General features: G+C 42.4%; 2 protein-coding genes across 2 annotated transcripts in view; one reads left to right on the forward strand and one right to left on the reverse strand.

Moving 5' to 3' along the window:
- The window catches only part of prdm6 (PR domain containing 6), a 129,447-nt gene that overhangs the window by 29,126 nt on the left and 83,711 nt on the right, over window positions 1-16,610 (reverse strand). The window contains exon 5 of the mRNA XM_033972061.2: window positions 1,229-1,353. Within this exon, the coding sequence (XP_033827952.1) occupies window positions 1,229-1,353 (125 nt within the window). The remainder of the gene's footprint in view (window positions 1-1,228; window positions 1,354-16,610) is intronic.
- LOC129456492 (GTPase IMAP family member 8-like) lies at window positions 6,939-13,265 on the forward strand. The gene is made up of 3 exons (XM_055223952.1): window positions 6,939-7,238; window positions 8,677-8,735; window positions 10,259-13,265. The coding sequence occupies exons 2-3, from the start codon at window positions 8,720-8,722 to the stop codon at window positions 13,069-13,071; spliced, it is 2,829 nt and encodes a 942-aa protein (XP_055079927.1). The 5' UTR covers window positions 6,939-7,238; window positions 8,677-8,719; the 3' UTR covers window positions 13,072-13,265.

The raw sequence follows: 16,610 nt of genomic DNA on the forward strand, positions 1-16,610 counted from the left end.
TATAGAGGAACTTAATCTGAATAAGTTGAAGAAAAACCTTTTGTATGATTTTATTAGGTTAAGTTCAATAACAAACATGTCTCTAAAAAATGCCCTCACTGGAAACACATGCTCCTCCACTCTCCCCAGCTCCTGTCTCTCATTTGGCCTGTTTACAGAAGTCCCTGGTTTGGCCCTGTTTGGTCCTGTTTGGTCCTGTTTGGTCCTGTCAGCTCCTTTTTAAACTCGTCTGGATTCTGACAGCGACTCTCCCGGCGACGATCAAAAAAACACAAAAACAAAACAAACATGGACTTTTTCGTAACACGATTAGGCCTTTGCCAGAGCTAACATGCTGTGGTTTGCTAATCTGAACATGCTAAATTGGGTTAGCTTCGTTTGACCGCTCTGAAACCAGACCGGGCTGATTGCTTGTTGCGTTCGTTTATTTTCTTTTATTTCTTGTATTTTTTTCAAAGACGGAGGGCCTCTTTTTAACGTGGGGAGTTTGAAGTTGACAGAAAAATGAAACAAAAAGCAGATCGGCTCAAACTGGCTGTTTGAAGACATCAGCTGCAATGGAAGAAGACAGCCGCTATGTCCTGGGGATTTCTGCACTGGTCCAATACAACTGTTGTAAATGTCTATTGTGGAGACTCAGGGAGGACATCTAACATACACAGGGAGGGCATCTGACACAAAGGGATATTTCAGAACAAGTGTAGAGGTCTAAACTACAGGGTTAGCAGCTTTTTAAGACTCCATGGAGACACAGGGAGGGCATCTGACACTTTCTGCCTGGGATCTGAGGTCTGGTGATCGGCGAATCTCTCAGAGTTTAGTTTGTAAATGTGGTGAACAATGAGCTTGTCCGTTTGACGTGTCACTGAAATACACAAATTGGACGTCCGATTTTTAACTGGACGGAGGAAGCAGTGACCAGTAGTTTTGTTTTTTGCAACACTAACATTCAAGCATATTTGCATGTTCTTACAGTTCTCCTTCTAAACGATGCATTGCAGAGGGCTTATTTGCATGTTCTTATAGTTCTTTACATTTTTGGGGGGTTATTTGCATGTTTTAAAGGTTCTTTACATATTTGTGTGGTTATTTGCATGTTCTTGTTTGCATGTTCTTACAGTTCTCATCCTGAGCAATGCACTGCAGAGGATGTATTTGTGTAGTCTTATGGTTCTTTACATCTTTTTGGATTATCTGCATGTTCTCAGGGTTATTTGTATGTTCTTACAGTTCTCGTCCTGAGCGATGCACTGCAAAGGGATCCCGAAGAAGGATGTGTAGGAGTCGTTGTACCAGACGAGCAGCTCCGTTCCTCTGGGGATGTCCATGCAGGCTCTGTAGAAGATGCACGACCTGCAGCACACAGGCAGAACATGCATTTACACACAGATTTCGACACTGTCAGCAATCAGCACATGAACGCTCTATGTGAGATACACGATCGGCAGATGAACACTATAATACTGTTTAAAGAGCATATGACAGGGCTTCGTGTTTGTCTCATTCTGACTTGGTTTTGTGGCATCTGTGCTACATGTTTATTATAGTTTTACATCAGGTCAGTGTCAGTTTGAGAAGAAAAACACAACACACAAAAGTACAGGAAGTAGCTCTGAGTCCAAAACAGAATCGCTCTGCCTCTGTCATCAACACAGAAAAGTTCATCCAAATGCACTTTAAGCCTCCATTTCACTAAATAAACATGTCTGCAGTTTGGTCCCAAGTTACTCCTCACTTACCTTATGCACTCAGAACATCCTAGTGACTCACCATGATGAGTTTAAAAGCACTTTCCGCAACTCTCAGAGCGGAGTTTTGTCATCACGGTAAAGCTAACAACAACTAGCATGCTAACTGTATGCACTTCCTGGTTGTTTGACAATAGAATGCTTTTTAATGAGATGCAGACAGTACACAGCAGACTTATTTTAATGTCAAGAGCTGTTTATGCAATAAATTTGTACTGGGGAGAGAGACCTGCTTAAAGAGGGGGATTTACTTCTATGGAGTATTAAAGAGGGGGTATTTGTATTAACTGTAACACATAACATATTTAGATCACAATGTTTCCTTTTATTGTTAAATGCTATGTTCGCCCAAAGCAAAGTATTAACATGTTTTAAAAGTTTCACTTTTTTTTTGGCACTCTGAGTCTTACCTCCCTTTGCTCTATGTGCTAAGTCCCTCCCCCTTCAGAGCTCTATCAAACACAATCAGAAGTATCCGACTAATGAAACTACTGCACATCACATCAGGTTTGTCAAGTTGTACAGTTTTGTATCATGTTTTTGTATATTTATGGAGACTTGTTGTGTGGGGGAATGGGTGTTGTAGGCTTGTGGGCGGAGCCTCGTACAGGCTCGTACTTCTCAAACAGGGTCTGGGAGAGTTCGCTAGATTACTCAAACATGCATGGATGAAATCTAAAACCTCTTCAGGGATTTTTTTTGATGAGGGAACAGTGTTAAATCTTGAGAGAAAGCTAAAGAAATTGATTTTGCAGAATACCTCGCCTTAAAATCCATGAAAATAAATCAGATACAGGTCCTTCAATGATCTGCGATGAACTGTTTGATGGCCGTGTCTAGTTCTGACACTTTTCTCTTGTAATCGTTTATAAAAGCCAGACCGAGCCCACTACAATATCTGAACAAAACTTTTCCACTGCGGCGATGCCAACGCTGTTCTAATGTGTTCAGTTTGATTAGAGCGTCACGAGCGGCGCTGACGCTGAGCAGGTCTGAAAAACAACCCCCTGATAAGACGCCTTCGCCTGCCCAACCTGATTTATGGACAATCTCTGCGCTCCCTCTCTCTCTCTGCGCCGCGCTAACGAGTCGCTAACGTGCTAAAGCCGGGTTAAAATAACAATTCACTCACCCAAAAACATCACTCTGCAAAAACGAGCCGAGCTAAACGTTTTAAAAAGGTTTTCCCACCAAAGCGAAGGGTCCCGGAGGAGAGGGGAGCGAGGAGAGGATGAGGAGGAGGAGGGAGGAACCACCAGCTCCAGACAGAAAAATGAACACGCACAGCTAATCTGTCGAGCAGCAAAATGAGCCGTGTTTAAGGGACAATTATAGACTTACAACGACTTTAAAATACTCAACATGGATTTGAACTGACAACAGCAGGAGAAGGCCATTATTCATGAAGACGTGAGAGACAAATAGCAGACAGGCTAACCACTCTGCCGCAGTCACACAGGGAGAACATGCACACTCCACTCAGAGACATCAGGGGTCTAACCCACAACCTCTTTTAATGTCTCTGTACCTGATTTTTACAGTTTTAAAAAGGTGAAAAACAGAATTTGTTCATTTTAAACAGTTTGCAGTTTGGTCTAAAGTTACTCCTCACTTACCTTATGCATTCAGAACATCCTAATTACTCACCATGATGAATATATAAGCACTTTTCACAACTCCAGGGTGGAGTTTTGTTGTCACGGTTGTACACTTTTAGCATGATTATTGGACAATAAAAGGCTTTATAATTAGATACAGACAGAATGATGTTGACTATATACAATATATCTGTACAGCACCTTTAATGAGAGGAAGAGGCAGGCTAACCACTCTGCCACAGTCACACAGGGAGAACATGCACACTTCAGTCCGAGACATCAGGAGTCTAACCCACAACCTCCTGGTGAGAGGGAGCGGACAGGAGAACTCCTCACTAGATGTTTAAGATGGTGTTGGGGCAGATGCTGCAGATATTTCACTGCGGAAATGCCGTTAATAATAATAATAATTAAAGGCGAGTGACACAATAAGAACAAAAAGTGTAGCATCAAACAGAATAAACGCGTGTGGAGCTCGGCGGAGGTGAGTTATGGAGGTGAGTTTTGAGGTGAGTTATGGAGGTGAGTTTTGAGGTGAGTTATGGCTTGTAAAGGTGAAAATGCTGTTCTGTGCCGTAGGATGTGTACTGTCTCATTACGGAGGACAAAAAGCCTTGTAAGTCTGTGGGGGTTTATTAGCGTGTGATTTATGGCCGTGTCGTCTCCCCGGAGCCGTGTGTTTTTACAGCCTGATTACGGCCGTTCACGTGGACTCAACCCAAAACGCTTCAGATCTGAGCTCTCCCGCCGCTCCTCCACAACGTAAACACGTCAAACCCAAAACCAAACGCACAGGACGCCACGGGGGGCGTGTTTGCACAGGCACGCGCACTCGGGTTCTCCTCGGGCACTCCTTGGGCGCTCCTCGGGGTGCGCTCGGCTCCGCTCCCGCAGCAGTGAGGGGCTGTGTCTCTGTGAGGACAGGGGGGAGCGCTTGATTTATGGCCCGGTCACACCTTGTTGTGTTTAGATACTCTCCTCCCGTCTGCGCGAGGAGCAATAATAAGAGCGGACGAGGTTAATGGAGTGGAGTTTATCAGGCTCACTTCTGTTTCTCACGGCGGAGACGGCCATGGTGCAGTGGGTTAAGTATAAGCTCCCAAACTGGAGGGTTGCAGGTTGAACTCATGCTGACACTGTGCCCCTGAGCAAAACAAGCACTTTATTTGTGAAATGAGGACCTAAGTTTATACACACAAAAAACTGAAAAGTTCACAAACCTGACTCTTCCTCCTGCTTGTTTCCATGGAAATGTTAGTCTATAATATTCCACAGTATGGCATAAAATATATCTAGCTCCACAGGGAATGTTCCGAAGTGTGGCTTTAACTTTATATTTCCATGGAATCATACAGGCAATGTACCACCTCCACAAAGTTACACAATGTAACTTTAAATTTGAGGGTGTCTTACTCTGTTATGAGACCTGACACACACACACACACACCCCCACCCCTCGCCTGTTCACCTGTACTAAACACCCGTATGATAATGACACAGCACAGTTACACAAACAGATGTTGACAGAATCGAGATCAGGAGAAATTTCAAACATTCTTAAGATGTTCTCAACATAGAGTGCAGCCAACATTTCAAACTGTATTTTCACACCAAGACAAAGGCTCTGTGTTTAACACCAACACCACACACACCACACACCAACACCACACACATCAAAACCGCACACACCAACACCACACACACCACATATACCACATACACTACACACACCACATACACATCAAAACCACACACACCAACACCACATGCACCACACACACCAACACCACATATCCAACACACCATACACCACAACACACACCAACACGACAAACATCAAAACCGCACACAGCAACACCCCACACCAAAACTACACACACCAACCCCACATACACCACACACATCAAAACCACACACACCAACACCACACAAACACCACATACACCAACACCACACACACCACACACCAACACCACACACACCAACACCACACACCACACACCAACACCACACACACCACACACCAATACCACACACACCAACACCACGTGCACCACACACCAACACGACATACACCACACACCAACACCACACACACCAACACCGCATGCACCACACACCAACACGACATACACCACACACCAACACTACACACACCAACACCACACACCAACACCAGACACACCAAAACCACACTCACCAACAGCGCATACACCAACACCACATACACACGCACACACGCGCACGCACACACACACACACAACAACATAAGATATTCTAAGATTGTTTTTTTATGAAAGGAGAGAGCTGGACCTTTCAGCAAAACCAGACGTGTTTAAGGAACAATTATAGAGTAACTACAGGTTTAAAATACTCAACATGGATTTGAACTGATAACAAAGTTTAAGGACATAACTCATAAAGACGTAAGAGACAAGGAGCAGACAGGCTAACCACTCTGCCACAGTCACACAGGGAGAACATGCACACTCCACTCAGATCAGGAGTTACCAGGAGGTTTCGTGGTGAGAGGGAGGGGACATACGTAACACAACATGTATTTCGTGGATCTTTCCTTCTTACATATTTAAAGGGCCCATATTACTTTGTGTTCTGATCTCTGTTCTAATTTTGTTTCCTCATCACAAACAGACCTGGAGTTGTGTTTTGTTTCATTCACAGATGTTTAACACAAAAACCCTGTAAATTTAGGCGGTGTTCTTCTCTCAAACAGAAAACACCTTGTGACATCATCAAGTGGTAATAGAGGAAGTGCTCCACTGTATTTTTGAACTACATACAGGGCCGCCTGGCCCTCCTCCTCATCTGGCTCTCCTCCTCCTCGTCTGGTCTTCCTCCTCCTCGCCTGGCCGATTTTTCTTGTTTTGTCTGATTTTTCCTGTTGTTTGACTTTCCTGTTTGTTTTTGTGTGTAGGCAGCACAGTGGCTGAGTGGCAACACTCATGCCTCACAGCAAGAAGGTTTGGTTCGATCCCCGGGTCGCCCAGGCCTTTCTGTGTGGAGTTTTTCATGTTTCTCCCCGTGTCTGGATGGGTTTCCTCCGAGTACTCCGGTTTCCCCCATCAACCAAAACATGAATGCCCTTCGAGACAACTGTTGTTGTGATTTTGGGCGTTACAAAAATAAATGAATTTAATTGAATACACCTTCACTAGCTCTGGAATGGCCAATCTCTACTGAAATAAAGGTAAAAGGAGTTGTCAACTTGAAAACTACCGCTTCATGACATCACAAGGTGGAACACAACATTTTGAGCTTTAGAGATGTAGACAGACTAACAATAAAGAGTTACTCAAACATGTGAATGAAACAAAACACAACTCCAGGTCTGTTTTTGAGGAATAAACAGCATTAGAACATGACTTAAAGCTCTTAAGAATCAGTTTTGTGTGATATAGGATCTTTAACTGTAGCACCTGTTTCTCTGAGAAGTTGTTGAAAATGAGTTTGTGATTAATTCATGTATTCTCAGAATTTAAAATCTTGACATGAATAAAAGCCTGTTCTAAATACCAAAGCTTCCTCTTTCAGCTATGACACAGACAAGTTGATCTGGTTTGAGTCATGCTCAGTGACGGGAAGGAAAAGGAATACCAGGAGTCCTCGAGTTCACGTCCTCCGCTCATTTAAAGCCACCACAAATATGACTCTGTGTTTGGACCAGATCAGGGGCACATTGGGTCTTTTTCAGGCTGTTTTTGTGACAGAATGAAACATAGACTTGCTGCTGGTCTGTGGAGCTTGGTTCTTCGGGAGTTTCCAGTCTGAGACACACCTTCTCAAAACGTGTCACTCAAAACTCAAATCCGCAGAGGATTTATTTCATCCTCGGAGTGTTTCCTCTGATAAAAAACAGATGTGACAATCAAGGTAAGTTTTTTAAATTCAATAGAATGAAACTTTAAAATGTATTTTCTTAAAATCCCGATTCGTTTAGTTGGGGCTGTGTGTTTGTATTGTTTGAACTGAATGGTATTTGTTGCTGTTTGAGTTGTCAGATCTTTTCAGACTGTCGGCTGTGATGATGTCATAGTCCAGATGTATTTTATCATAAAATATCAAATTTACACATGTTGAACCTGATCATTTGTATCAGAGACTAGATCAGACATGGACAAACTACAGCCCAGGGGCCACACACGGCCCTTTGGGCTTATTAATCCGGCCCACCGAACATTATCAAATTATATTAAAATAGGTAAGGGTTCAAAATGTTTCTACTGTGTTTATTTAACTGAAATGTAATAAATTAATTATTAATTTAATGAATGCATCTGGAAAACTATTTGTACAATGAGCCTTGTATATTCATGATTTTGCTACATGTTAAAAGCCAAATCTCTAATGTAATATTTACATACATATATCCTGGCCCGGAACGCATTGTGGCCTGTGTGTCAAAACGTTTGCCCACCCCTGAACTAGACACAAGACCTCACTGTGTTACAACAACGACCTGCATTCTAACAAGATTCACTTTGTCTGCTCCATCTTCTATACACTTGTCATTCTGTACACCTGTCCTTCTATACACCTGTCGTCCTGTCCACCTGTTGTTCTATACACCTGTCGTCCTGTCCACCTGTTGTTCTATACACCTGTCGTCCTGTCCACCTGTTGTTCTATACACCTGTCGTCCTGTCCACCTGTTGTTCTATACACCTGTCGTCCTGTCCACCTGTCATACCAAACACCTGTTATGTCGAGAGCGGGATTCAAACCGCCAGCCTTCAGATCAGTGGACAAACACTCGACTAACTGAGCCACTGTTGCCCCTGTAGCTGATAATTTGAACATTACGGCTTCATGACATCACAAGGTGGAACAAAGCATTTTGAGCAGACTAATAATAAAGTGTTACTCAAACATGTGTGAATGAAACAAAACACAATATCAGGTATATTTTTGAGGAGGAAATAGTGTTAGAACGTGGCTTAAAACTATGCTATGCATCAGACCTGGATGACTGAGGGATTTCACAGACAATGTGGCTTAAAGGTCACATGAGTTCCATTATTTTGGCCCCAAAACAGAGCCTTGGGGAGTCTTGAAGTCTTTTGTTTAAGTATTTTTAAATATTAACCCCTCTCTGCTCTCATAAAAATCATGGAGGGATTAAATGCCATTGTTCACCTTTGACCCTGAGACTTTTTTTGACACTAAAACAGCTAAAATTACAAATGTGATCTGCATAAACTGTACATATTAGAGAACCTCTCCAACTGCACAGTGTTAACTAAACTACTACTACTACCAATAATAACAATAATAATAATAATAACAATAATAATTTAGTTTGCTTTTTCAGACCCGTTTTTTCTTCCTGCTGTAGAGTTAAACACTGAAGAGGCATGGCTGCAACTTACGGTGAGTTTTTCTTGTTTTTTTTGGTTTTTTTGGATTCCCAATAGACCTACATCGTTTCACCGTTTGCACATCATGAAAATATGATCATGATGCCAGTTTCTGTTCAAGTGCATAGACCCAGTAATTACACAAACATGAAGCATAAACCAGGTCGAACATGTGACTTTGGCCGATCCCACACAGACCCAAACACTTTTAAATGAATCTTTGAGGATTGTCTCTTCTGATTTTAAACAGTAGAACATGTTTGTGATGAGTTTCACATGTGTGAGGATGTATATTCATGTAAACATAATTATACACATTTGCAGTATTTCTATGTATAACTCTATTGGATTTACAATCTTTTATTTAAGTGTTTAAATTGTTTGTTTGGCTGTAAATAAAAAAAAAAAAGATTCATGTCATTTATGCATTACGTCCACAGACGGTATAAAGAAGTTAGTGCCAAATTCCATATTTGGAATTCCAACCTCAAGTATCATAGCAACCAAAGAGCCAATCAGGAGCGAGGCTGTTGAAGGCTCCTGCCAAAATCTCTGGTTTAGCAGGGAGCAGGCACTTAGCAACGCTGTCAATCAAACATGTTGCTAACGCTAGCGAAAGAAGGCACCTTATTTGTCTGTTATTAATGTTCATATCTTGATTTATGGACAAAATATCTAAATAAAAACACCAGGATTAATACAAACACTTTAAAACCAAAATGAAGAGTCTGACAGCAACAGTTACAGAGAGAGGGCCCCTCTCTCACTGTCACTGGAGCCGGAACCGTGCCCATGATCACATCTTCTTTGGAACGTGGTGGCTAACATGTTAGCTATGTCCATTTATATATACAGACTATGGTTACATCCAAACAGACATTTTGTTGTTGCAGAAAATTACATCAGTGTTGAATTCAGAGCTGTTGCTTGTGTAATTTCAGATTAATGACACTGATTTAATTACAGGTTTCTAGAAGGAAGTTAATTATAATGGGCTCCGTTTGTTAAAATCTTAAAGCATAAAACAAACAACCTATTAAAATTCCAATGAACACTAGCCAATTATTTTTAAATATAGAATACTTAAGTTTGTGGTGTTGTTTTAATATTTATTATTCCTAATAGGTAGCAGTAGCATTGAGACACAAACACGTCTCTTTCTAAACACAGAAGTGCCCTCTGGTGAAGTATTTTTTTATTTGTGTCCACAACTCCCTGTCTGACTGCTTGATCTTTAAATATTTATTCATCTTAGCGTAACTCTGCAAAAACCTCACAAAGATAAAACTGGACAAGAAATAGTGACACCTAAGGTAAGGTTGGGGGCGCTGTTGTGCACAGAGCCAATTGCGATCAATGAAAATATTTGATAGTGACTAATTAATTGAAGTTGTGTCCTATATTCAAGTTTACGCAAATTTAAAAACGGTCAAATCTTGAAATGATCATTTTCATATATTTTGCCGTTTTAGTCTGATGTTCACGGTAGAATCATATGAAATAAGAAACGTGAATCATTTCTGTTTGTCTTTTCAGCGTCCGAACTGCGGATCGCAATGTTTGGGAAAAGCTTTGAGGACATGACGACTTTGGCCAATTTCATCTCAGGAAAAATGGCGTCTCCAGATCAAACTAAAACGTGCTATGTTCATGGAATCTGGAAGCGGACACCGTTTGTCATCTTTAAGGCGAAGTACTGGCAGAACCCTCATAAAATAAAACATGAGATCAAACAATGTATTGCCAGCTGCCCCCCTGGCCCCAACACTCTGCTGCTGCTCGTTGACCCAGACGACTTCGCAGAGCTCGATGCCAAAAGACTGGACTTTATCCTGGGCTTTTTTGACAAAGACGCCTTCCAGTTTTCCTTGATGGTAACGACCCAGGACAGTCTGAATATGTTTGTACAGAACATAAACCAGAAGTGCAGTCAGAGGCACCACAGTATCAACCTGAATGTGAAACGCCGCCCCGTTCACCGCATCCAGGAGCTGATGCAGAAATGTGAGGACCTCGTGAACCGGAACCGCGGGCAGCACCTGAGCCTCAGCACGGCCCCAGTGTCTGAGCAGAGTCCAGGGGTAAACTCAGAGAAATCAGTCTTACCGCAGCCATGCGAGGAGCTGAAGGAGCATCAAACTCCTCTAGGGGCCAAGCCCGGTCCAGTTTTACCAAACCAAAGCCTCCAGAGGCTTGAAGCTCATCGACATAAACCCCTGAATTATGTAGAACCTTTCTCCTTTGCACAGCCCCTGAATATCGTACTTTGTGGAAGGTTTCCAGACTTAAAAACATTAGTATTTCATGCTATTTTAAAACCAAATTTATCACCTGACAATTTTGTTCCTCAAAGAAACATATGTGGGCGCAGAGTTTCTGTTTTAGATCTTCCAGCCTTGTGCAGAATACCAGTGGACACTGCAAAGAAAGAGGCTTACAAGTTGATCTCGGCCTGTCATCCTGAGGGCGTCCACACCTTTGCCCTTGTTCTGCCAGTTGGGCCCAGCAGCATAGAGGATAAACTGGAGTTAGAAGCTCTCCAAAGGTCCTGTGGACCCCATGTTAACACTTTAACCATGATTCTGTTCACAGTGGACTCTGAAAGTGCAGCTGCAAACATCAGTAACTATGTTCAGTACAACACAGAGATACAAACCCTGTGCCGTGGCTGTGCAGGGCGCTATTTCATATTTAACATTAACAACAACAGACAGGTCCCAGAGCTGCTGACAATGGTGGGCCACATGAGCCGGAGAAGGTCCTTGACACAAGAACTGTTCTTCTCTCCCACTCCCGCTGTGACCCAGAGCACATCTCTGAGAGTGGTGATGGTGGGAAAGACCGGCTCTGGGAAAAGTGCAACAGGAAACACCATTTTAGGGCGAGATGAGTTTTCTTCCAAAATGTCTCAGAATTCAGTGACTCGGCTGTGCAGAAAAGCAGAGGGCACAGTGGAAGGGCGCGCCATAGAAATCGTAGACACACCCGGTTTGTTCGACACCACTTTAACAAACGCTCAGGTCCAACAGGAGCTGGTAAACTGCATTAGCCTGTTAGCTCCTGGGCCACATGCCTTTCTAATGGTGATGCAAATCGGACGCTTCACCACAGAGGAACAAGAAACCGTCAGTCTCATCAGAGATTTCTTTGGAGAAGGATCTGAACAGTTCATCCTTGTTTTGCTCACAAAAGGAGACGAGCTGCGAGACACCTCCATAGACACTTACCTCGGAGACGGCACCTCTGTCCGAAAGGTGATCAATGAATGTGGAGGGAGGTACCACGTTTTTAACAACAACAATCCAGAGAACCGCAAACAGGTCAGAGAGCTGATCCAGAAGATTGAATACATGGTGAATGAAAACAAAGGAGGCTGCTACACGTCTGAGATGTTTGAAGAGGCAGAAGATGCAATAAAGAAAGAAACATACAAAATACTTAAGGAAAAAGAGCCAGAGATAGAAAAATTAAAACAAAAACTAGAACTGAAACTTTCTCAGGATCTCAGAGTGGTACAAGAGGAGAAGTCTGAAACGCCAGAAAAAATGCTACGCATCGCCAAAGATCTCTCAGAAATCGAGGAGAATTATGAAAAAGAGAAGCAGAAGAAGAGGATGGAGCAGGGGGAGAGGGAGCAAGAGGAACAGATGAAGAAGCTCGAGGAGGAGACGCAAAAAAGACAGTTTGAAATAAAGTGTGAACATTTACAAAGACAGATTGAGTCAGATCCGAAAAACACAGCTCTCTCTGAAATGATGATGATCACGATGGCAATGGAGGAGGTACAGAAGGAGATGGAATCCAGGGAGAGAGAGAGACGCGAGTGGTGTGAGAGGCGGTACGAGGAGGACAAACGAAGGCGCATGGAAAAACGGGAACGTTATGAAAAAATCCAACGGGAATATGAACAAAAGCAGCAAAAGTACAAGGAACACGAGGCAGCACGCCGGACGGAGGAGATGGATCGCAAGCACAGAGAGGAAAATCTACTGGAAAAATATCGACAGGAGCTGGAGAGGATCAGACGGGACTATGAGTCTGAGGCCAGGAGGCAGGCAGTGATGTCCAATGAGTTTCAAAACAAGTACGCCGAAGTGAAGGCCAAAGAGAGCGACCGTCTGAATGTAGATTTCATGTTACTCAAAATAAACCAAAACAAAAGTAACAGAGAGAACTTCAACTTGCTGAAAGCGAGACAGAAGAAGGAGATGAAGACATTGCAAAAGAGTTACTGTGGGGATAACAGAGTGTCGGGTCTGCTCCAGACCCGACACGAGGAGGAAGTTCAAGTCTGGATCAGGGACCGTGTTGACTCTGCCATGGAAAACAAGGTCTGCACTATCCTGTGACCTACGAGGGGCATGTAGCTTATTAGCTAGTTCATTTTTTGCCTCTGCTGTTGGTAGATGGTGCGCTAACTCCAGATGCCAGGACAGGGAGCGCTGAAGCTGGAAAATAAATATTTCTATATTTATTTACGTTGAAAAATATGAAATGCCAAAATGACCCTCATGTATACAAAACACCTTCAGGCCAAAACGACCAAAAACATATTACTGAAATAAAGAAAATAAAGAAATGACAGTATCTAACACTTTTGTGCCTGTTATGTGAGAGGAAAATAAAACTATGCAGCAGTTAAAACACTTAAAACAGTTTCAATCTTGTACATTCAGGCTGAGGAGGCAGGTTGTTCTGCTGCTGCGGTCTTAAAGGTTCCATTCCTTTATATGAGTGAATACTCAAATGCTGAAAATGTAACGATGTGCAGTTTTCCATACACTGGACTTCAGTGTTTCAGATGTGTTACAAACTGTATGTATGTTATTGTGCTGTTACTGCTCTCAGTAAAACTATTTTTGAACAAGTTTGTTCTGTGTGACAAACAAAACACTATAAAAGTTTATCTAACGACATTGTGCTGTTTGCTCTGAACACAAAGATATGTTATGTACTTTAAAATAAAATATCTAAAATGACAATTCCCAAATGTTGAACCCAATAGTTTAATTTACTGACCAGAACCTAGAACTGTCTATCTGTCTATTTTTAGATCAAACTTACACTTGTAAAATAAACCCTTTTACAGTTAAATACTCAGTCTGTGAAATATAAACTGCTAGCTGATAGTCTGACCTCAGACAGTTTCCTACAAGTTTATACTGTCACTACTTCTATGGAGTAATCTATGGAGTTAATAGACATTCCAAAGAAATATGACCAGGCAAAATCAATGTCTTAGATGCATAAACGCCTGACAAGTTTTCATAGGAAGAGCTGTAAAACCCTAATAAATGTTGATTATTGTTCAAATATGTTTGTCAAATTTAAAGTGTTTCTGGGCTGGCAAGATTGTTTTTTCATTGTTTGCTTGCATAAAAGTTGTTATATTTTTCTTCTACTTAAACTGGTATTACACACTTATTTGATGCATTAAAGGAATAAAAATAACAGGACGCTGAAGAAGAAGAAGAAGAAGAAGAAGAAGAAGAAGAAGAATTAAAGCCGCAAGCGGCATCGAACGGCCCGGCACTCCCTGTGGGTGGCGCTAACGCGCCACTTGTCCCTTTTTTATTGCGGCTTTGGGCTGCACTTGTCACCAAACAAGTCAAAAAACACATTTGAAGTGCTGATGCACAAAATGCAAAAACATGGGTTTTCCAGGCATCGCCATGGCAACACCGTGCAAAATACAAACTTGGCCCATTGGACTTTTTTGTCGGGGACGACCTGAAGAATCACTGTGCCAAATTTTGTGTTCGTCGTTGACGGTAATATGTCGTTATAAGACTTTGAAATGTACAAAAATTTGGAAATTTTCCCATTAGGATAACATGGGCGCTTTCGCGCATCGCCATGGCAACCCAGTAAAAAATATGACATGGTTCTGATTGACTTTTTTGATCAGGATGACATGAAGACTCATGGTGCCAAATTTCACATTATTCCATGAAACTAATATTTTTCCCATGAATGGGAAAAATTTGGAGATTTCCCATTAGGATAACATTGGCAGTTTGGCGCATCGCCATGGCAACACGGTGCAAAAAAAAGCATGGGTCTGATTGACTTTATTGATTGGGATGACCCATTGGAATTTTGTGTCAAATTTGGTAACATTTGGAAAAACTAAATTTTCAGCCTTCCATACAAATTTATTTGTTATTCTGTAGGGGGCGCTGTCGCGCCAAATTGATTTCTTTCACAAACATTAGAATTAGGCCGGAAAGTTTTATAACTGATTCGAATTTGAGCAAAATCGGACTTTGCATGCGCAAACGGGAGCAAATTTTGACGTTTGAAAATTGCAAAAATTCCGATGGAATTTTGCGGCTTCGCCGCACGGAAACGGTAAAAGGGATCATCATGAATTGGATAACTTTTGATGCCCCACTTGTCTAGATGATGTACAGTGAATTTCAGCCCTGCAGGTGAAGCGCCTTCAGAGGAGTTGACGAAAATGCGACGTCAGCGAAAACGCTGACTCGGCATTTTGGAATTTTCAATCCAAGATGGCTGACTTCCAGTGCGTCCGAGGGCGTGGGCGTAATAATATTTTTTGTTTGGCATCATTTGAAGAATGCGTGTACCGAATTTCGTGGCTGTATGAAAAAGTTGACGTCGACGTCTCCCATTGACGTCAAAAATTTGAATTTTGCAGGGGGCGCTGTCGCGCCATTTTTTTATGCCCAATGACGCACCACATAAAAAAATAAATTTTTCACCAGACCTGAATTATGGGCAAAATTTGGTGAGTTTTTGAATATGTTCAGGGGGTCAAATTACTGCTCAAAGAGCAGAAGAAAGAAGAAATTAAAGCCGCAAGCGGCATCGAACGGCCCTCGCGGGCCGTGCTTCGCACTCGGCCGACCCGGCACTCCCTGTGGGTGGCGCTAACGCGCCACTTGTCCCTTCTTTATTCCGGCTTTGGACTGCACTTGTCACCAAACAAGTCAAAACACATGGGAAGTGCTGATGCACAAAATGCAAAAACATGGGTTTTGCAGGCATCGCCATGGCAACACCGTGCAAAATACAAACTTGGCCCGCTGGACTTTTTTGTCGGGGACGACCTGAAGAATGACTGTGCAAAATTTTATGTCCGTCGTTGACGGTAATAAGTCGTTATAAGACTTTGAAATGTACGAAAATTTGGAAATTTTCCCATTAGGATAACATGGGCGCTTTCGCGCATCGCCATGGAAACCCAGTGAAAAATATGACAAGGGTCTGATTGACTTTTTTGATCAGGATGACATGAGGAGTCATGGTGCCAAATTTCACATTATTCCATGAAACTAATATTTTTCCCATGAATGGGAAAAATTGGGAGGTTTCCCATTAGGATAACATTGGCAGTTTGGCGCATCGCCATGGCAACACGGTGCAAAAGACGACATAGGTCTGATTGGCTTTATTGATTGGGATGACCCAATGGAATTTTGTGTCAAATTTGGTAACATTTGGGAAAACTAAATTTTTGGCCTTCCATACAAATATATTAGATGTTCTGTAGGGGGCGCTTTCGCGCCAATTTAGTTTCTGTCATAATGAGTAGCTTTAGGCCCATAAGTTTTACAACTGATTTGAATTTGAGCCAAATCGGACTTTGCATGCGCAAACGGGAGCAAATTTTGAAATTTGAAAATTGCTAAAATTCCGATGGAATTTTGCGGCTTCGCCGCACGGAAACCGTAATAGGGATCATCATGAATTGGATAACTTTTGATGCCCCACTTGTCTAGATGATGTACAGTGAATTTCAGCCTTGCAGGTGAACCGCCTTCAGAGGAGTTGACGTAAATGCGAGGTCAGCGAAAACGCTGACTCGGCGTTTTGGAATTTTCAATCCAAGATGGCCGACTTCCGGTGCATCAGGGGGCGTGGC

This window comes from Periophthalmus magnuspinnatus, chromosome 9, assembly GCF_009829125.3.
Source record: "Periophthalmus magnuspinnatus isolate fPerMag1 chromosome 9, fPerMag1.2.pri, whole genome shotgun sequence".
NCBI lineage: Eukaryota > Metazoa > Chordata > Actinopteri > Gobiiformes > Gobiidae > Periophthalmus > Periophthalmus magnuspinnatus.